This window comes from Bombina bombina, chromosome 8, assembly GCF_027579735.1.
Source record: "Bombina bombina isolate aBomBom1 chromosome 8, aBomBom1.pri, whole genome shotgun sequence".
In the NCBI taxonomy this organism is placed as follows: Eukaryota; Metazoa; Chordata; class Amphibia; order Anura; family Bombinatoridae; genus Bombina; species Bombina bombina.
The window spans coordinates 200750412-200773943 of NC_069506.1; the positions used below are offsets into that span (position 1 = coordinate 200750412).

At 40.3% G+C, this 23532-nt stretch overlaps 1 protein-coding gene across 1 annotated transcript in view; it reads right to left on the reverse strand.

The window, feature by feature from the left end:
• The window catches only part of BCL2L12 (BCL2 like 12), a 172159-nt gene that overhangs the window by 60474 nt on the left and 88153 nt on the right, over window positions 1-23532 (reverse strand). Inside the window, exon 3 of the mRNA XM_053690842.1 lies at window positions 3503-4116. Within this exon, the coding sequence (XP_053546817.1) occupies window positions 3503-4116 (614 nt within the window). The remainder of the gene's footprint in view (window positions 1-3502; window positions 4117-23532) is intronic.

Here is a 23532-nt window from a genome sequence, read left to right on the forward strand (position 1 = left end):
GACAAAATTTAGAAACTATTTAGCATGGGTGTTTTTTGGTGGTTATAGATGTATAACAGATTTGGGGTGTCAAAGTTAGAAAAAGTATTTTTTCATCATATTTTATATAAAAAAGTGCTGTGGTCACTAAAGGGTTAAAGAACTTTCTTATTTACTTCTATTATCACATTTTCTTTGTTCTCTTGTAATCTTTTGTTGAAAAGCAGGGAAGTAAGCTCAGCACCGTGCAAGTGCCTGGAGCAATATATGGCAGCAGTTTTGCAAGAATGTTATCGATTTGCAAGAGCACTAGATGGAAAAGATGGAAAAGTAAATTGGAAACTTTTTTTAAATTGTATGCTCTGTTGGAATCACAAAAGAAAATGTTGGGGTTTTATATCCCTTTAAGTATCAAGAGGTAAACAAACCAACATATTAAAAATATTAAATTAGTACTATTATGTAGATATTACAGAATTTTCCCAATGATTTTAGACCAGGACGAAGAACTCTCCCCTCCCCCCCCCCCCCAAAAACATTCAAGGTAGGCCAATATAGTGCAATATATTTTAGTTTAACTAAATAAAATACCACTAGGTAATATGCTTATATGATAGTGCGTAAAAGCAAGAGAAAGACAGAGATACAGTGTACAGGTACATTTTCCGAAATTCAAACATTTTCACTAATATTTTATTAAAAATATAATTATCAAAAATTACTATTTTCCCTGCCTGTAAGTCAAACAAATATTAAAAAAAAATATGACATAAAAACAGAATTTATGTTTACCTGATAAATTTCTTTCTCCTACGGTGTATCCGGTCCACGGCTTCATCCTTACTTGTGGGATATTCTCAATCCCTACAGGAAGTGGCAAAGAGAGCACACAGCAGAGCTGTCCATATAGCTCCCCTCAGGCTCCGCCCCCCCCCCAGTCATTCGACCGATGGTTAGGAGAAAAAGGAGAACCATAGGGTGCAGTGGTGACTGTAGTTTATAAAAAAATTAATTTAAACCTGACTAAAATGCCAGGGTGGGCCGTGGACCGGATACACCGTAGGAGAAAGAAATTTATCAGGTAAACATAAATTCTGTTTTCTCCTACATTGGTGTATCCGGTCCACGGCTTCATCCTTACTTGTGGGAACCAATACCAAAGCTTTAGGACACGGATGAAGGGAGGGAACAAGTCAGGTAACCTAAATGGAAGGCACCACTGCTTGCAAAACCTTTCTCCCAAAAATAGCCTCCGAAGAAGCAAAAGTATCGAATTTGTAAAATTTGGCAAATGTATGCAGTGAAGACCAAGTCGCTGCCTTACAGATCTGTTCAACAGAAGCCTCATTCTTGAAAGCCCAAGTGGAAGCCACAGCTCTAGTAGAGTGAGCTGTAATTCGTTCAGGAGGCTGCCTTCCGGCAGTCTCATAAGCCAACCGGATGATGCTTTTCAGCCAGAAAGACAGAGAGGTCGCAGTCGCCTTTTGACCTCTCCTCTTACCAGAATAGACGACAAACAAGGACGATGTTTGTCTGAAATCTTTAGTTGGTTTTAGGTAAAACTTCAAAGCACGAACCACATCGAGATTGTGTAACAGACGTTCCTTGTTAGAAGCTGGGTTAGGACACAGAGAAGGAACAACTATTTCCTGGTTAATATTCTTATTGGAAACCACTTTTGGAAGAAAACCAGGTTTGGTACGTAAAACGACCTTATCTGTATGAAACACCAGATAGGGTGAATTACACTGCAAAGCAGACAATTCAGAAACTCTTCTAGCGGAAGAGATAGCAACCAAAAACAAAACTTTCCAAGATAGTAACTTAATATCTATGGAATGTAGAGGTTCAAACGGAACCCCCTGAAGAACTGAAAGAACTAAATTTAGACTCCATGGAGGAGCCACAGGTCTGTAGACAGGCTTGATTCTGACTAAAGCCTGTACAAACTCCTGAACATCTGGCATTGCTGCCAGACGTTTGTGTTAAAAAACAGACAGAACAGATATCTGTCTTTTTAAGGAACTAGCTGACAAACCTTTCTCCAATCCTTCTTGGAGAAAAGCTAAAATCCTTGGAATCCTAATCTTACTCCATGAGTAACCCTTGGATTCGCACCAACAAAGATATTTCCGCCATATCTTATTGTAAATTTTCCTAGTGACAGGCTTTCTAGCCTGAATCAGGGTATCTATAACTGAATCCGAAAACCCACGCTTAGCTAGAATCAAGCGTTCAATCTCCAAGCAGTCAGTTGCAGAGAGACTAGGTTTGGATGTACGAATGGACCTTGAATTAGAAGGTCCTGCCTCAAAGGTAGCTTCCATGGTGGAACCAATGACATATTCACCAGGTCTGCATACCAGGTCCTGCGTGGCCACGCAGGAGCTATCAGAATTACATAAGCCTTCTCCTGTTTGATCCTGGCTACTAGCCGTGGGAGAAGAGGAAACGGTGGAAAGACATAAGCTAGATTGAATGACCAAGGCGCTGCTAAGGCATCTACCAGTGTCGCCTTGGGATCCCTGGACCTGGACCCGTAACATGGAACTTTTGAGTTCTGACGTGACGCCATCAGATCCAGATCCGGAATGCCCCATAGTTGAGTTAACTGGGCAAAAACCTCCGGGTGAAGTTCCCACTCCCCCGGATGAAAGTCTGACGACTCGGATAATCCGCTTCCCAGTTTTCCACTCCTGGGATGTGAATTGCTGATAGATGGCAGGAGTGATCCTCTGCCCATTTGAAGATCTTGGATACCTCTCTCATCGCCAGGGAACTCTTCGTCCCCCCCTGATGATTGATGTACGCTACAGTCGTCATGTTGTCCGACTGAAATCTGATGAATCTAACACCACATACTCTTTACCACCCCCGGGGAGATGCTACTAGTTAGAGCGGCAAAGAGAATGACTGGGGGGCGGGGCGGAGCCTGAGGGGAGCTATATGGACAGCTTTGCTGTGTGCTCTCTTTGCCACTTCCTGTAGGGATTGAGAATATCTCACAAGTAAGGATGAAGCCGTGGACCGGATACACCAATGTAGGAGAAACTACCTTTAGTTACATGTATACACTGTATTATGACATGTAATTCTTGCCTAAATGACATAAGATATTGCCGTTTACACATGGTTACATCCCCTCTCCCTCTTAAACATGGAGAGAAGTGAAAATTAAGAGGGAAAAGCACAAGGGAACACAAAAAAAATATATCAGAATGATGACCTTTAAGGAAAAAGGGATGGTTTATTCACTTTTTTTGGATGGTTTGTTAGTATAGGAGTCTGTGTTTTAGAATTTTAAACAGATGGGATTATTTTACACACAAAAAAATCCATGAAAACAAAGTTTCTCGTTAAAAAAAAACAAACAACTGTAGAGCAAGTAACAAAAGAAAAAAAGACAAATTGTTGGTTTCTGTTGGTTGAGAAAAAAAAGAATGTACATTCAGGACCTGACAGATTAACAGGAAAACTAAATAGTAAAACGTAAATAGAAAAATAATCACACACACACAATTACCTGATTTCATCTCAAAACTGGGCTGCAACGGTAAAAACTTTGGTCTTTCTGGGGAAGAAGGAGGCTCGAGGCCTTGAGCCTTCATTGATTTCTTCCTTAACAGTGATTTAAGCGAGAATCCTTTGCTTTTCTTTTGTGTTCCCTGTGAAGAATGCTTGTCAACTAGGTCCCTGCGACTTTGTTCATCGTGGGCTAAAGATTCCACAGAACCGGCTGTGGTACAGGCAAGTAAAGGGAGGTTTGGTTTCTGGCGTTTCATGGAATCCCCTTTACTGCTAGCTTTGTAAGGATCTTCAAGTACATTTTCAACGGAATCCCTGGATTTGCTATGAGTGCTCCCATTAGAGTCTTTTGGGTGGGCTGCCTTCTCCTTTGTCTGACTGTGTTTTCTCAAAAGTCTCTTAATGTTCGTTTTGAAGCCATGTTTTGATTCTTCCACTCGATTTATCTCCTCATGAATGGAATTCCAATTACCATTTGTTTCCCGAGTTGACTCTCCAAATGGTGGACTTTGACTTCTCTCCTCTTTTTCTTTCCCAGTCTCTCTAGACTTTTTTTTATCCGATTTTCTTGTTTTCTTAGGTGACCCCATATTACTATCTTCTTGGATGGATCTGATGAGATAAACATTTTTGTTAACTTCACCAACTATTAACTTGTGTTTTTTTTTTAAACAATAAATTTCAAGATTCAAATATACTTTTGTCTGATTTGGTACCACAAGAACTAACTTTAAAGGGACACGAAACCCAGCATATTTTCTTTTACGATTCAGACATAGCATACATTTTAAAACAACTTTCCAATTTACTACCATTACAAATTTTTCTTCATTCTCTTGGTATCCTTAAAGAGACAGTATACACTCATTTTAATATAACTGCATGTAATAGACACCACTATAAAGAATAAGATGCACAGATACCGATATAAAAATCCAGTATAAAACTGTTTAAAAACTTACTTAGAAGCTTTCAGTTTAGCTCTGTTGTAAAGGCAGATGGAAAGCCCACTGCAAGTGGGAAATAAGACACTCCCCCCCCTCCCCCTTCTTTTGCATATGAAAAGACCCTTTACACAAACAGGGGCAAGCTGGAGAAGGTAGCCGACGGTATTCAAATAAAACTTTGGGGCTTGGTTAGGAGTCTGAAAATCAGAGTAATGTTATTTAAAAATAAGCAAAAACAGAATTTATGCTTACCTGATAAATTACTTTCTCTTGTGGTGTATCCAGTCCACGGATTCATCCTTTACTTGTGGGATATTCTCCTTCCCTACAGGAAGTGGCAAAGAGAGCACACAGCAGAGCTGTCCATATAGCTCCCCCTCTAGCTCCACCCCCCAGTCATTCGACCAAAGGTTAGGAAGAAAAAGGAGAAACCATAGGGTGCAGTGGTGACTGTAGTTTAAACAAAAAAAATGTACCTGACTAAATTGCCAGGGCGGGCCGTGGACTGGATACACCACAAGAGAAAGTAATTTATCAGGTAAGCATGAATTCTGTTTTCTCTTGTAAGGTGTATCCAGTCCACGGATTCATCCTTTACTTGTGGGATACCAATACCAAAGCTTTAGGACACGGATGAAGGGAGGGAACAAGACAGGTACCTTAAACAGAAGGCACCACTGATTACAAAACCTTTCTCCCAAAAATAGCCTCCGAAGAAGCAAAAGTATCGAATTTGTAAAATTTGGAAAAAAGTATGCAGTGAAGACCAAGTCGCTGCCCTACAAATCTGTTCAACAGAAGCTTCCTTTTTAAAAGCCCATGTGGAAGCCACTGCACTGGTAGAATGAGCAGTAATAGTTTCAGGAGGCTGCTGGCCAGCAGTCTCGTAGGCCAAACGGATGATGCTTTTCAGCCAAATGGAAACACATTGAACAAGGATTTTCCTTAGTGTCAGACATGTTTAACAGACTAGTAGTATACACAAGCAGGCTTGGAAATCACTTTAATCAAATAAAAAACACAATTTGAAAAAGCGTTACTGTGCCTTTAAGAGATAAAAAAGGCACACAATTTTGCAAAACAGTGAAAAATGCAGTAATCCTTTTGAAATTTTCACAGTATGTACCTAAAGCCTTAGTAAGATTGCACCACTAGTAGTGAAACGATTAACCCCTTAATGCCCAAACTGGAGCAGCCTAAAGCCAACACCCGGTTAAAATTACTACAGCACCTTGCCACAGGACTGCTGTGGCCCTACCTGCCCTTAGGGACCAGATTTGGGGGAATATAGCATCCTTTAGGCCCTCAAACAGCAGCAGGACCCTCCATGTGAAGCAGCATGAACTTCTATGCAATTCTAACTGCGCATCTGAGACGCCAAATTAGGCCCCTCCCACTCTACTCCGGAGCTGTGAGGCCTAAGAAATCACTTCAAAGTGAATAAAAAATAGCCATGTGGGTAATAACCCCAGAAAAAACCCAAAAGGACTTTCAAAGTGTCTTACAAACGAGATTTTCCTAAAAAAAACAATCGATTGCCCTGAATTAGTGTCAACCAGCATAATTAGCCCTGTTATGTAAGCATTCAATTCCTTACTAAGTCTCTGAACATAGCTTACCCTCCCCTCATGGGGATATTGTCAGTCTCTTCTAGCATTATCTCAGTCTTGTCTAGAAATAAATGACTGAACATACCTTATTGCAGTCCACCCTGCAAACTGTTCCCCCCAACTGAAGTTTTCTGGTACTCCTCAGTCCTGTGTGGGAACAGCAGTGGATTTTAGTTACAACATGCTAAAATCATTTTCCTCTCAGCAGAAATCTTCATCACTTTTCTGCTAGAGAGTAAATAGTACAAACCGGTACCATTTAAAATAACAAACTTTTGATTGAAGATAATAAAAACTACAATTCTAACACCACATTCACTTTACCTTCCTGAGAGAGACCCTAGTGCTTAGAGCCGGCAAAGAGAATGACTGGGGGGTGGAGCTAGAGGGGGAGCTATATGGACAGCTCTGCTGTGTGCTCTCTTTGCCACTTCCTGTAGGAAAGGAGAATATCCCACAAGTAAAGGATGAATCCGTGGACTGGATACACCTTACAAGAGAAATTATAATTTTTAAAAAAAAAAACTTTATCGGCTTTATAAATAGATCATCTACAAAACATTTATGCAAAGAAAAAAATGAGTGTATAATGGCCCTTTAATTGAATAAGCAGAAAAGCGCTACTGGGAGCTAACTGAATACATCAGCCAATGAAAAGAGGAGAACATGTGCAGCCACCAATCAGCAGCTAGCTCTAAGTTCCTGAACTTACCTAGGTTTGCTTTTCAGCACAGGATATTAATAGTACTAAGTAAATTGCATAATAGAAGAAAATTGGAAAGTTGTTTAAAATTGTATTCTGTTTATAAATCATGAAAGAAAGTCTTTGGGTTTCATGTCCATTTAACCGAGTTACTTGTCAGCACTACCAAGAATGCAATAAAATGAGAGACTTTAAATATCACTACAAGAGCTTTCTTAAAAAGCCTAGAAATGTTACAAAACCTCAATTAGGCTCTCTGTATCCATATATTCTTTTATAGTATTGGTTCAGAATTATGCATTTAAAGGGTAGAGCAGGTAAATTATTGAGCATAAATCATTTTGCTTCTTTAAAAAGTAAATTTATGCTTACCTGATAAATTGATTTCTTCTATGGTAAGACGAGTCCACGGATTCATCCTTTACTTGTGGGATATTATCCTCCTGCTAACAGGAAGTGGCAAAGAGCACCACAGCAGAGCTGTCTATATAGCTCCTCCCTTAGCTCCACCCCCCAGTCATTCGACCGAAGGTACAGGAAGAAAAAGGAGAAACTACAAGGTGCAGAGGTGACTGAAGTTTAAATCAAAAACTATAATCTGTCTTAAAATAACAGGGTGGGCCGTGGACTTGTCTTACCATAGAAGAAATCAATTTATCAGGTAAGCATAAATTTACTTTTCTTCTATAAAGGTAAGACGAGTCCACGGATTCATCCTTTACTTGTGGGATACAATACCAAAGCTATAGGACACGGATGAACGGGAGGGACAAGACAGATGGTTAAACAGAAGGCACCACTGCTTGAAGAACTTTTCTCCCAGAAATAGCCTTAGACAATAAAACCCTCAAAGATATGTAACTGTAAACTATATCACAGTAAACTATTAATAGATAAAATATAATTCATCTATCATTGGAGGGATGTTATACATGAAATATATTAACATAATTTGCAAAGAATGCTAGCATCATCAGACCATTGGACTACAGTATCTAGAAAGAAAAAAAAAAATGAACGACTCTCAAATATTTATTCAACTATGTGGGAGTATAATTAAATGCTGGTGAACAAAATAGCTCTAAGTTCTCTAGATAAAATTATCATAATAGGGTAACAGAGAACTTTAAGTATACATTTTATAGAAGAGTCTCCAAGCTTTCTAGACCCAGTGCATATTGTATTAGTATCATGGAGTAATGAAATAGTATGAACTATCTATATAGTAGGATTTTGTCTGTATAGCTACAAACATATCTTCATCTCAAGAAGGAGAAAAAATAAATAAATATTAAGCTACTCACAATGGTCTACTGATGTCTGAAAGCATGTTACATCTGCATATAATGTGATTAAAAACCTTGGGGGAAAAAAGTACATATATATATATATATAGATCATAAACAGATGAGGACACTGATCAAGCTCCGCTCAATTTCCTCAAAACGTCTGTCCAGTAGTTGTAACATCGACTGTTGACAGTTATTTGCCGTCGCCATATTGATCTCACCACTTCTTCAGTGACAATATTAGGGCTGTACTCTACAAATCTTGTAGATGCACTGTTGCATACAATATATTATAGGCTTGTTCTAAGCTCAATCTGCCTTCTTACCCTTGTGAAGGGGTGATGTGTAGAGTGTATTCCATTCTGCAGCGCAACTGGCTGGTACTATCTGATAGCATCAGAAATATGGAGGGGTGGATGAGGTTCCCGGCCGTCACTAGGCCTCTGCTGCGTACCTCATAGGATTCTGGTCTGCTGGGCTAAGATCAAACATAAAAAAAAAGTCCAATTCTGTTCCACAAGCACTAATTGTCTTGAATCAGGCTTGGTATGTGGTATATAAGAGTGCAAAACAGCAATTTTAAACGCTCTTCTGTTAAGCCCTAGTTAGAAAGCAGCCATCACAGTCGGTGGTTAGACACGCCCCCCAAGGAATCTAGGTTTGATACGCAAAACCACCTTATCAGCATGGAAAACAAGATAAGGCGAGTCGCATTGCAATGCAGATAGTTCAGAAACTCTTCGAGCTGAAGAGATAGCAACTAAAAACAGAACTTTCCAAGATAGAACATTAATATCTATGGAATGCATAGGTTCAACGGAACCCCTTGAAGAACCATAAGAACTAAATTCAAACTCCATGGTGGAGCAACAGGTTTAAACACAGGCTTGATTCTAACTAAAGCCTGACAGAACGACTGAACGTCTGGAACATCTGCCAGACATTCGTGCAGTAGAATTGATAAAGCAGATATCTGATAGCCCCTTCTCCAATCCTTCTTGGAGAAAGGACAAAATCCTAGGAATCCTTATCTTACTCCATGAGCAGCCTTTGGATTCGCACCAATAAAGATATTTACGCCATATCTTATGATAAATTTTCCTGGTGACAGGCTTTCGAGCCTGAATCAAGGTATCTATGACCGACTCAGAGAACCCCCGCTTGGATAAGATCAAGCGTTCAATCTCCAAGCAGTCAGTCGCAGAGAAACTAGATTTGGATGCTGGAACGGACCTTGAATCAGAAGGTTCTGTCTCAGTGGCAGAGTCCATGGTGGAAGAGATGACATGTCCACCAGGTCTGCATACCAAGTCCTGCGTGGCCACGCAGGTGCTATCAAAATCACTGAAGCTCTCTCCTGTTTGATTCTGGCAATCAAACGAGGAAGGAGAGGAAATGGTGGAAACACATAAGCCAGGTTGAACGACCAGGGTACTGCTAGAGCATCTATCAGTACTGCCTGAGGATCCCTTGACCTGGAAGTTTGGCATTCTGACGAGACGCCATCAGATCCAATTCTGGTGTGCCCCATTGCTGAATCAATTGTGCAAACACCTCTGGATGGAGTTCCCACTCCCCCGGATGAAAAGTCTGCCGATTTAGAAAATCCGCTTCCCAGTTCTCCACCCCTGGGATATAGATTGCTGATAGATGGCAAGAGTGAGTCTCTATACAGGTAATAAGGGAGGCGCTAAGAAAAGCCAAAGGTATCAAGCACTTAGAATTTAATAAAAACACATAAGCATACAATAACATATGTATAGGGGACGTCTCCCCAAAAACGAAATACTAATAAATCAAAACTAAAATACTAAAAGATGCAATTGATAAAACTTCCACAGATTTAAAACCATACAATTTGTATAGGGCAGTCCCAATCAGTTCGTTTTAGTAGGGTCAGATAGAAATGTCTTTACTCCATATAAAATGTAACTGAGTCTGTGGTCAGCGTCTCACTAGTCAAATACCACCAAGCTGCCAAATTGATAGAGCAATAGCTGCCAAACAGTGTAAGTGGATAATAATATACATGCAATTCCAAAGTTCTCTTACTGTGTAAGATATCACTTTAGCAGAACATTCAGCCGTGTACTTTACCAGATCCTTATCCGTGAAGTAGATGTCTTTTCCCCTCGCCCGGTATTCACCTCGAGCGGGGCCGACTGAAACTTTCCGGCGTCTGACGTCACTGAAAGATGTTCCGGTTAGGAGAAGAAGCCGATTCCTGCGCTTACTTCTATGACCTGTAGTCACGGTCCTCTCAGATGAGCCAACACAACACTGCCAACACATACGACGCGTTTCGCCCTCCTATGGGCTTTATCAAGATTTTATTTCTGTGACAACAATCTACATATCTTTTGATTCCTACTTAATAACCCGGGTTATACATTTTGGAACTATCTTCTCCTAAATAGGAGTAAATCATCTGTAGGACTTGTGTTTGGCAGCATTTCTGGGATATCCTTCACTTTGCCCAGTATCCAATCCCTTGCGTGCTATAAGCACTAAGTGCAGGGCTCATCTGAGAGGACCGTGACTACAGGTCATAGAAGTAAGCGCAGGAATCGGCTTCTTCTCCTAACCGGAACATCTTTCAGTGACGTCAGACGCCGGAAAGTTTCAGTCGGCCCCGCTCGAGGTGAATACCGGGCGAGGGGAAAAGACATCTACTTCACGGATAAGGATCTGGTAAAGTACACGGCTGAATGTTCTGCTAAAGTGATATCTTACACAGTAAGAGAACTTTGGAATTGCATGTATATTATTATCCACTTACACTGTTTGGCAGCTATTGCTCTATCAATTTGGCAGCTTGGTGGTATTTGACTAGTGAGACGCTGACCACAGACTCAGTTACATTTTATATGGAGTAAAGACATTTCTATCTGACCCTACTAAAACGAACTGATTGGGACTGCCCTATACAAATTGTATGGTTTTAAATCTGTGGAAGTTTTATCAATTGCATCTTTTAGTATTTTAGTTTTGATTTATTAGTATTTCGTTTTTGGGGAGACGTCCCCTATACATATGTTATTGTATGCTTATGTGTTTTTATTAAATTCTAAGTGCTTGATACCTTTGGCTTTTCTTAGCGCCTCCCTTATTACCTGTATATTTTCTCTCTTATTTTAGACAACTGTAGGGATATTTGTCTTTTTAAGGGGGTGTTTGGTTATCGATTTGGCCTAGCGCACCTTTCTCTCCCCTTTATTTTACAAGAGTGAGTCTCTGCCCATCAAATTATTTTGGTAACCTCTATCATCGCTAGAGAACTCTTCGTTCCCCCCTGATGATTGATATATGCTACAGTCGTGATATTGTCCGACTGGAATCATATGAATCTGGCTGACGCCAACTGAGGCCACGCCTGAAGCGCGTTGAATATCGCTCTCAGTTCTAGAATATTTATCGGGAGGAGAGCCTCCTCCCGAGTCCACAATCCCTGTGCTTTCAGGGAATTCCAGAGTCCACAATCCCTGTGCTTTCAGGGAATTCCAGACTGCACCCCAGCCCAATAGGCTGGCGTCCGTCGTCACTATGACCCACGCTGGCCTGCGGAAACACATTCCCTTGAACAGATGATCCTGTGACAACCACCAAAGAAGAGAGTCTCTGGTCTCTTGGTCCAGATTTATCTGAGGAGATAAATTTGCATAATCCCCATTCCACTGTTTGAGCATGCAAAGTTGCAGTGGTCTGAGATGCAAGCGAGCAAACAGAACTATGTCCATTGCCGCTACCATTAAGCCGATTACCTCCATACACTGAGCCACTGACGGGCGGGGAATGGAATGAAGAGCTCGGCAGATGGATAAAATTTTTGATTTCCTGACCTCCGTCTGATAAATTCGGTGGACCTGAAAATTTTTCTGACTTCCCAGGAAAGGAACTCTTGTGAGAGGGATAAGTGAACTCTTTTTTACGTTCACCTTCCACCCGTGAGATCTTAGAAAAGCCAACACAATGTCCGTGTGAGACTTGGCTAGTTGGAAAGTTGACGCCTAGATTAAGATATCGCCTTAGAACCGCCAGAAGGGACCCTAGCACCTTTGTGAAAATTCTGGGAGCTGTGGCCAACCCGAAGGGAAGAGCCACAAATTGGTAATGCTTGTCCATAAAGGCGAACCTGAGGAACTTAAAGGATACGCATCCTTTAAGTCCACGGTGGTCATATATTGACCCTCCTGGATCATTGGCAAAATAGTCCAAATGGTCTCCATCTTGAAGGATTTGTTTAGGATCTTGAGATCCAAAATTGGTCTGAAGGTTCCCTCTTTTTTGGGAACCACAAACAGATTGGAGTAGAACCCCTGCCCCTGTTCTGTTTTCGGAACTGGGTAGATCACTCCTGGTATATAGGTCTTCTACACAGCGTAAGAACGCCTCTCTTTTTGTCTGGTTTACAGACAATTGAGAAAGATGGAATCTCCCCCTTGGGGGAGAATCTTTGAAATCTAGAAGATACCCCTGGGTTACTATTTCTAAAGTGCAGGAGTCCTGAACGTCTCTTGCCCAAGCCTGAGCGAAGAGAGAAAATCTGCCCCCCACTAGATCCGGTCCCGGATCGGGGGCTACCCCTTCATGTTGTTTTGGTGGCAGCAGCAGGCTTCTTGGCCTGTTTACCCTTGTTCCAAGTCTGGTTAGGTCTCCAGACTGACTTGGATTGAGCAAAATTCCCCTCTTGCTTTGCGGCAGGGGAAGAGGTAGAGGGACCCCCTTTGAAGTTTTGAAATAGAACGAAAATTATTTTGTTTGGTCCTCCTCTTATTCGTCCTATCCTGAGGAAGGGCATGGCCTTTCCCTCCAGTGATGTCTGAAATGATCTCTTTCAGTTCAGGCCCGAATAGGGTCTTACCCTTGAAAGGGATGGCTAAAAGCTTAGCTTTTGATGACACGTCAGCAGACCAGGACTTAAGCCATAACGCTCTACACGCTAAAATGGCAAAACCTGAATTCTTCGCCACTAATTTAGCCAATTGAAAAGCGGCATCTGTAATGAAATAATTAGCTAGCTTGAGAGCCCTAATTCTATCATCTAATGGGGTCTTAACCTGAAGAGCCTCTTCCAAAGCCTCGAACCAAAAAGACGCTGCAGTAGTTACAGGAACAATGCACGCTATAGTTTGGAGAAGAAAACCTTGATGAACAAATATTTTCTTCAGAAGAGCCTCTAATTTTTTTTCCATAGGATCTTTGAAAGCACAACTGTCCTCAATAGGTATAGTTGTACGCTTAGCCAGGGTAGAAATAGCTCCCTCCACCTTAGGGACCGTCTGCCACGAGTCCCACACGGCGTCTGATATGGGAAACATTTTCTTAAAAGTAGGAGGGGGAGCGAACGGAATACCTGGTCTATCCCACTCCCTAGTAACAATTTCCGAAATCCTCTTACGGACCGGAAAAACATCAATTTAGGCAGGAACCTCTAGGAATCTGTCCATTTTACACAATTTCTCTGGAACTACAATAGGGTCACAATCATCCAGAGTCGCTAAAACCTCCCTGAGCAATAAGCGGAGGTGTTCTAGTTTAAATTTAAAAGCCGTCATATCTACATCTGTCTGAGGGAACATATTTCCTGAATCAGAAATCTCTCCCTCAGCCAGCAAATCCGTCACCCCCAATTCAGAACATTGTGAGGGTACATCGGATATGGCTAATAAAGTGTCAGAGGGCTCAGCGTTTGTTCTCACACCAAACCTAGTGCGCTTCCCCTGCAACCCAGGCAGCTTAGATAAAACCTCTGTGAGGGTAGTATTCATAACTGCGGCCATATCTTGCAGGGTGAAAGAATTAGACACACTAGAAGTACTTGGCGTCGCTTGTGCGGGCGTTAACGGTTGTGACACTTGGGGAGAATTAGATAGCAAAACCTGATTCTCTTCTGACTGAGAATCATCCTGCGACATACTTTTAGTAGCTAAAATATGTTCTTTACAATTTATTGACCTTTCAGTGCATGAGGGACACATTCTAAGTGGAGGTTCCACAATGGCTTCTAAACATATTGAACATTGACTTTCCTCAATGTCAGACATGTTGAACAGGCTAGTAATGACTACAAACAAGCATGAAAACACTTTATTTAGTGAAAAAAATAACAATCATAAAAAGCGGTACTGCGCCTTTAAAAGGGACAGTCTACACCAGAATTTTTATTGTTTTAAAAAGATAGATAATCCCTTTATTACCCATTCCCCAGTTTTGCACAACCAACACAGTTATAATAATATACTTTTAACCTCTGTGATTGTCTTGTATCTAAGCCTCTGCAAACTGCCCTTTTTTCAGTTCTTTTGACAGACTTGCAGTCTAGCCTATCAGTGTCTGCTCCCAGATAACTTCTCGTGCACGAGCACAGTGTTATCTATATGAAATACGTGAACTAACACCCTCTAGTGGTGAAAAACTGTTGAAATACAATCTGAAAGAGGTGGGCTTCAAGGTCTAAGAAATTAGCATATGAACCTCCTAGGTTACGCTTTCTAACTAAGAATACCAAGAGAACAAAGCAAAATTGGTGATAAAACATAATTTATGTAAGAACTTACCTGATAAATTCATTTCTTTCATATTAGCAAGAGTCCATGAGCTAGTGACGTATGGGATATACATTCCTACCAGGAGGGGCAAAGTTTCCCAAACCTCAAAATGCCTATAAATACACCCCTCACCACACCCACAATTCAGTTTAACGAATAGCCAAGAAGTGGGGTGATAAGAAAAAAGTGCGAAAGCATAAAAAATAAGGAATTGGAATAATTGTGCTTTATACAAAAAAATCATAACCACCACAAAAAAGGGTGGGGCTCATGGACTCTTGCTAATATGAAAGAAATGAATTTATCAGGTAAGTTCTTACATAAATTATGTTTTCTTTCATGTAATTAGCAAGAGTCCATGAGCTAGTGACGTATGGGATAATGACTACCCAAGATGTGGATCTTCCACGCAAGAGTCACTAGAGAGGGAGGGATAAAATAAAGACAGCCAATTCCGCTGAAAATAATCCACACCCAAAATAAAGTTTAAATCTTATAATGAAAAAAACTGAAATTATAAGCAGAAGAATCAAACTGAAACAGCTGCCTGAAGTACTTTTCTACCAAAAACTGCTTCAGAAGAAGAAAATACATCAAAATGGTAGAATTTAGTAAAAGTATGCAAAGAAGACCAAGTTGCTGCTTTGCAAATCTGATCAACAGAAGCTTCATTCCTAAAAGCCCAGGAAGTAGAAACTGACCTAGTAGAATGAGCTGTAATCCTTTGAGGCGGAGTTTTACCCGACTCGACATAAGCATGATGAATTAAAGATTTCAACCAAGATGCCAAAGAAATGGCAGAGGCCTTCTGACATTTCCTAGAACCGGAAAAGATAACAAATAGACTAGAAGTCTTTCGGAAATTCTTAGTAGCTTCAACATAATATTTCAAAGCTCTAACTACATCCAAAGAATGCAATGATTTCTCCTTAGAATTCTTAGGATTAGGACATAATGAAGGAACCACAATTTCTCTACTAATGTTGTTAGAATTCACAACCTTAGGTAAAAATTGAAAAGAAGTTCGCAACACCGCCTTATCCTGATGAAAAATCAGAAAAGGAGACTCACAAGAAAGAGCAGATAATTCAGAAACTCTTCTAGCAGAAGAGATGGCCAAAAGAAACAAAACTTTCCAAGAAAGTAATTTAATGTCCAAAAAATGCATAGGTTCAAATGGAGGAGCTTGAAGAGCCCCCAGATCCAAATTCAAACTCCAAGTAGGAGAAATTGACTTAATGACAGGTTTTATATGAACCAAAGCTTGTACAAAACAACGAATATCAGGAAGATTAGCAATCTTTCTGTGAAAAAGAACAGAAAGAGCAGAGATTTGTCCTTTCAAGGAACTTGCAGACAAACCTTTATCCAAACCATCCTGAAGAAACTGTAAAATTCTCGGAATTCTAAAAGAATGCCAGGAAAAATGATGAGAAAGACACCAAGAAATGTAAGTCTTCCAGACTCTATAATATATCTTCCTAGATACAGATTTACGAGCCTGTAACATAGTATTAATCACAGAGTCAGAGAAACCTCTTTGACTAAGAATCAAGCGTTCAATCTCCATACCTTTAAATTTAAGGATTTGAGATCCTGATGGAAAAAAGGACCTTGCGACAGAAGGTCTGGTCTTAACGGAAGAGTCCACGGTTGGCAAGAGGCCATCCGGACAAGATCCACATACCAAAACCTGTGCAGCCATGCTGGAGCCACCAGCAGAACAAACGACAAATCTTGGAGATTACTCTTGGAAGAAGAACTAGAGGCGGAAAGATATAGGCAGGATGATACTTCCAAGGAAGTGACAATGCATCCACTGCTTCCGCTTGAGGATCCCTGGATCTGGACAGATACCTGGGAAGTTTCTTGTTTAGATGAGAAGCCATCAGATATATTTCTGGAAGTCCCCACATTTGAACAATCTGAAGAAATACCTCTGGGTGAAGAGACCATTCGCCTGGATGTAACGTTTGGCGGCTGAGATAATCCGCTTCCCAATTGTCTATACCTGGGATATGAACCGCAGAAATTAGACAGGAGCTGGATTCCGCCCAAACCAGAATTCGAGATACTTCTTTCATATCCAGAGGACTGTGAGTCCCTCCTTGATGATTGATATATGCCACAGTTGTGACATTGTCTGTCTTAAAACGAATGAACGATTCTCTCTTTAGAAGAGGCCAAGACTGAAGAGCTCTGAAAATTGCAAAGTTCCAAAATGTTGATTGGTAATCTCACCTCCTGAGATTCCCAAACTCCTTGTGCTGTCAGAGACCCACAAACTGCTCCCCAACCTGTCAGACTTGCATCTGTTGAAATCACAGTCCAGGTTGGAAGAACAAAAGAAGCCCCCTGAACTAAACGTTGGTGATCTGTCCACCACGTCAGAGAGTGTCGTACAAATGGTTTTAAAGATATTAATTGATGTATCTTTGTGAAATCCTTGCACCACTGGTTCAGCATACAGAGCTGAAGAGGTCGCATGTGAAAACGAGCAAAGGGGATCGCGTCCGATGCAGCAGTCATAAGACCTAGAATTTCCATGCATAAGGCTACCGAAGGGAATGATTGAGACTGAAGGTTTCGACAGGCTGAAACCAATTTTAGACGTCTCTTGTCTGTCAGAGACAGAGTCATGGACACTGAATCTATCTGGAAACCTAAAAAGGTTACCCTTGTCTGAGGAATCAATGAACTCTTTGGCAAATTGATCCTCCAACCATGATCTCGAAGAAACAATACGAGTCGATTCGTATGAGATTCTGCTAAATGTGAAGACTGAGCAAGTACCAAGATATTGTCCAAATAAGGAAATACCACAATACCCTGTTCTCTGATTACAGACAGAAGGGCACCGAGAACCTTTGTAAAAATCCTTGGGGCTGTTGCTAGGCCAAACGGCAGAGCCACAAATTGATAATGCTTGTCTAGGAAAGAGAATCTCAGAAACTGATAGTGATCTGGATGAATCGGAATATGCAGATATGCATCCTGTAAATCTATTGTGGACATATAATGCCCTTGCTGAACAAAAGGCAGGATAGTCCTTATAGTTACCATTTTGAATGTTGGTATCCTTACATAACGATTCAATATTTTTAGATCCAGAACTGGTCTGAAGGAATTCTCCTTCTTTGGTACAATGAAGAGATTTGAATAAAACCCCAATCCCTGTTCCAGAACTGGAACTGGCATAATTACTCCAGCCAACTCTAGATCTGAAACACATTTCAGAAATGCTTGAGCCTTCACTGGATTTACTGGGACACGGGAAAGAAAAAATCTCTTTGCAGGAGGCCTTATTTTGAAGCCAATTCTGTACCCTTCTGAAACAATGTTCTGAATCCAAAGATTGTGAATTGAATTGATCCAAATTTCTTTGAAAAATCGTAATCTGCCCCCTACCAGCTGAGCTGGAATGAGGGCCGCACCTTCATGTGGACTTGGGAGCTGGCTTTGGTTTTCTAAAAGGCTTGGATTTATTCCAGACTGGAGATGGTTTCCAAACTGATACCGCTCCTGAGGATGAAGGATCAGGCTTTTGTTCCTTATTGTGACGAAAGGAACGAAAACGATTATTAGACCTAAATTTACCTTTAGTTTTTTTATCCTGTGGTAAAAAAGTTCCTTTCCCTCCAGTAACAGTTGAGATAATAGAATCCAACTGAGAACCAAATAATTTATTACCCTGGAAGGAAAGGGAAAGCAAAGTTGACTTAGAAGACATATCAGCATTCCAAGTTTTAAGCCATAAAGCTCTTCTAGCTAAAATAGCTAGAGACATATACCTGACATCAACTATAATGATATCAAAGATGGCATCACAAATAAAGTTATTAGCATGTTGAAGCAGATTAACAATGCTATGAGAATTATGATCTGATACTTGTTGCGCTAAAGCTTCCAACCAAAAAGTTGAAGCTGCAGCAACATCCGCTAAAGATATAGCAGGTCTAAGAAGATTACCTGAACATAAGTAAGCTTTTCTTAGAAAGGATTCAATTTTCCTATCTAAAGGATCCTTAAAGGAAGTACTATCTGCCGTAGGAATAGTAGTACGTTTAGCAAGAGTAGAGATAGCCCCATCAACTTTAGGGATTTTGTCCCAAAACTCTAATCTGTCAGCTGGCACAGGATATAATTGCTTAAAACGTTTAGAAGGAGTAAATGAATTACCCAAATTATTCCATTCCCTGGAGATTACTTCAGAAATAGCATCAGGGACAGGAAAAACCTCTGGAATAACTACAGGAGATTTAAAAACCTTATTTAAACGTTTAGATTTAGTATCAAGAGGACCAGAATCCTCTATTTCTAATGCAATTAAAACCTCTTTAAGTAAAGAACGAATAAATTCCATTTTGAATAAATATGAAGATTTATCAGCATCAACCTCTGAAACAGAATCCTCTGAACCAGAGGAACCACTATCAGAATCAGAATGATGATGTTCATTTAAAAATTCATCTGAAAAATGAGAAGTTTTAAAAGACCTTTTACGTTTACTAGAAGGAGGAATAACAGACATAGCCTTCTTAATGGATTTAGACACAAAATCTCTTATGTTAACAGGAACACTAGTATTAGATGTTGATTGAACAGCAACAGGTAATGTAGTATTACTAAAGGAAATATTATCTGCATTAACAAGCTTGTCATGACATTCATTACAAACAACAGCTGGAGGAACAGATACCACAAGTTTACAGCAGATACACTTAACTTTGGTAGATCCAGCACCAGGCAGTGATTTTCCAGTAGTATCTTCTGGCTCAGGGTCAATCTGAGACATCTTGCAATATGTAATAGAAAAAACAACATATAAAGCAAAATTGATCAAATTCCTTAAATGACAGTTTCAGGAATGGGAAAAAATGCCAGTGAACAAGCTTCTAGCAACCAGAAGCAATAAATAATGAGACTTAAATAATGTGGAGACAATAATGACGCCCATATTTTTTAGCGCAAAAAAAGACGCCCACATTATTTGGCGCCTAAATGCTTTTGGCGCCAAAAATGACGCCACATCCGGAACGCCGACACTTTTGGCGCAAAAAATGTCAAAAAATGACGCAACTTCCGGTGACACGTATGACGCCGGAAATAGAAAAATATTTTTGCGCCAAAAAAGTCCGCGCCAAGAATGACGCAATAAAATGAAGCATTTTCAGCCCCCGCGAGCCTAACAGCCCACAGGAAAAAAAGTCAATTTTAAGGTAAGAAAAAAATGAAAAATTCAGCATTATCCCAAATATGAAACTGACTGTCTGAAAATAAGGAACGTTGAACATCCTGAGTCAAGGCAAATAAATGTTTGAATACATATATTTAGAACTTTATATAAAAGTGCCCAACCATAGCTTAGAGTGTCACAGAAAATAAGACTTACTTACCCCAGGACACTCATCTACACGTAGTAGAAAGCCAAACCAGTACTGAAACGAGAATCAGTAGAGGTAAATGGTATATATAAGAGTATATCGTCGATCTGAAAAGGGAGGTAAGAGATGAATCTCTACGACCGATAACAGAGAACCTATGAAATAGACCCCGTAGAAGGAGATCATTGAATTCAAATAGGCAATACTCTCCTCACATCCCTCTGACATTCACTGCACGCTGAGAGGAAAACCGGGCCCCAACCTGCTGCGGAGCGCATATCAACGTAGAATCTAGCACAAACTTACTTCACCACCTCCATAGGAGGCAAAGTTTGTAAAACTGATTTGTGGGTGTGGTGAGGGGTGTATTTATAGGCATTTTGAGGTTTGGGAAACTTTGCCCCTCCTGGTAGGAATGTATATCCCATACGTCACTAGCTCATGGACTCTTGCTAATTACATGAAAGAAAAATAAATTGGAAAATTGTTTAAAATTACATGCCCTATCTGAATCATGAAAGTTTAATTTGGCCTAGACTGTCCCTTTAAGAGAAAAAAAGCATACACGTTCTACAAAAAAGCCTAAACATGCACCAAATTTTTCAAAATTTTGTATGTAGACACAATATAAGTAGTTAAGATTGCCCCACAAGGAATTTTAACATTTAACCCCTTAATTTGCAAACCGGATAGAAAATAGGCCCAGATCCGGAAAATGTGGGGTAAAAGCTTCGATTTGGCCCAAAACATACACCAGGGCCCTCAGGAGTTAGAGCTTGCTGCTTGCTGATAAAACTAACATCTGAGGCGCGAAAATAGGCCCCGCCCATCTCACTCGATGTCTCCTCAGCCTTAAAGAACCGCACCAGAGCGGTTATAACTAGCCATGTGGGTTCTGAGACCCAAAAGTTAAGCCATGTGTGCCCTCAATAAGTTGCCCAAAACGTTATTGCCCACAAAAACGTTAAAGCACTCCCAAATCAAAAAAACGTTGGCTCACAAACATTTGCAATTCAGTGTCAACCATATTAGTAATTGGCCCCATATGCAAGCTAAGTAATGCCCTTCTTTTAGCTCTAGGATTACTGCTTACCCTTACCCTCCTGGGTTAAATGTCAGCCTTTCTGAAATACACAGTCTCTCCAGAAAAATATGACTGAACATACCTCACTGCTGCATAGCATGAAACCGTTCCTCACACTGAAGTTTCCTGTACTCCTCAGCTTCTGTGGGAACAGCAATGGACCTTAGTTACAAATGCTAAGATCATCATCCTCCAGGCAGCAGTCTTCATCCATCTGCTGCCTGAGAGTAAATAGTACACACCGGTACCATTTAAAATAAACTCTTGCTTGAAGAAATTAAAAACTAATATTTTATCACCTCTTTCACTTTACCCTTCCTAGTACTTAGAGTAGGCAAAGAGAATGACTGGGGGGTGGAGCTAAGGGAGGAGCTATATAGACAGCTCTGCTGTGGTGCTCCTTGCCACTTCCTGTTAGCAGGAGGATAATATCCCACAAGTAAAGGATGAATCCGTGGACTCGTCTTACCTTTATAGAAGAAAAGGGAATATTAAACAATAAAATACATGCTACACATAATGATGCATTCAAAACAAAGCTTAGCCTTAGGATAATATGTAGTAATATTTTTTACAATTATACAAGTTTAATTTTCTATAAAGTACTTGTTTTTAAACAGAGTGATGGGCGTCACCATTTTTGAACAAGTTTTCTTTTTATCTCTGTCTTCTGCTGAGAATAAATTAGGGACATATATAAATCTAGCAACAAAATAGAGTTTGTGCAAAACAAGTTTAAACATAGTGGCACCCATTACTTTATAGAAACTCAATGGAAGTCAGAAAACCAAACCATGATCAGAGTTAAATTACTGGAAAAAGGGACAATAAATAATGAAATTATATTGCAAAGTTATAAACTACACACAATTAAACAATTTATATTACAATCTTATACTGTTTTATATTCCTTTAAATAAATTCAGGTACGTCTTTTAACTTTTTTTTTTTTACACAACAGAATAGTCTTTACCTAGAGGAGTAGATTTAATCTGATCTAAAAATGAACAAATGTCTATCTCACAAGGAAGACAAAACTATTTTTTGTTCCTTACACATATATTCAAATTGAGTTATCTTCTATTTTACATACAACTGAAAATTAACCTCTTCCTGCCGTGACTAATTTGTCTACATCGGAACAAAGTTCTGATGTAAACAAATGAGTAAAAAATCATAAGACCATGCGATCGTGCGGTTTCAATGCGATCCCATTTAGAAAGCAGCTTTTGTTTCAGGGCAGGCAAATGGTTAGAACGCTCCATGCCATCCTAAGAGCGCTTAAGCCTAGCGTAGTTAGGAAGGTGTACAACAGCTTAACGGCGGGACGGGGTTAAATCCACTATAAAAGGATTCAAAAGGGACATAAAAATTGCAAATAAAATGCTTAGTTATATAGTTAGAATTATTTTTTTTTTAATTATTTCTAATGTTCCTAATTTTGTACAAACTTTCTGTAATTTTACAGAGATTGTGGTGTTACTATAGCCCCAGAGATGCAGTAGACAACCCAAAGTATTGAACTAGGCCCATTTTGGTATATTTCATGCCACCTTTTAACCGCCAAATGTGATCAAATTAAAAAAACAAAAACAAAAAAACCCAACAACTTTAGGTTTCTCACTGAAATTATTTACAAACAGCTTGTGCAATTATGGCACAAATGGTTGTAAATGCTTCTCTGGGATCCCCTTTGTTCAGAAATAGACATATATGGCTTTGGCATAGCTTTTTGGGAATTAGAAGGCCACTAAATGCTGCTGTGCACCACACTTGTATTATGCCCAGCAGTGAATGGGGTTAATTAGGTAGCTTGTAGGGTTAATTTTAACTTTAGTGTAGAGATCAGCCTCCCACCTGACACATCCCACTCCCCTGATCCCGCGCTGACCCCTCTCAAACAGCTCTCATCTCTCCCTCTCCTCACAATTGTCGCTGCCATCTTAAGTGCGGGCAGAAAGTTTTTTTTATAGATATTCTGTAGGATAGCCCCCAACCAGCTCTCTAACACTCCCCCCTCTACCTTTTTGCCACCATCATGGGTACTGGCAGCTGTCTGCCAGTACCCAGTTTGCTAAAAAAAAAAAAAAAAAAAAAAAGAAGAAATTGCTTTTTTTTTTTTAAATAAAAAAAAAATAACCCCGCCCATTTTTCTGTAGTGTAGCTGCCCCCCCAATACCCTACCCCCCTCCCAGATTCCTTTCCCAATACTTATATACCCCCCTCTCCCTCCTTCCCTTTCACTAAATATGTACCATAGTGTAGCATCCCACCTGCTCCTGCCCACCCTGCGCGCTCCCAGACCCATCATCCCCGCTAACAGGAAGGAAGTAGGAACTGTAGCAGCGATGGGCCGCCCACTCGCCTCCCTGCTATCCCTCCCACGCCACCAACAATCGCCACCATTGCTGGCCGATGTAGAGAGGGGCCACAGAGTGTCTCTCTCTGCATCAGTTGTCAATA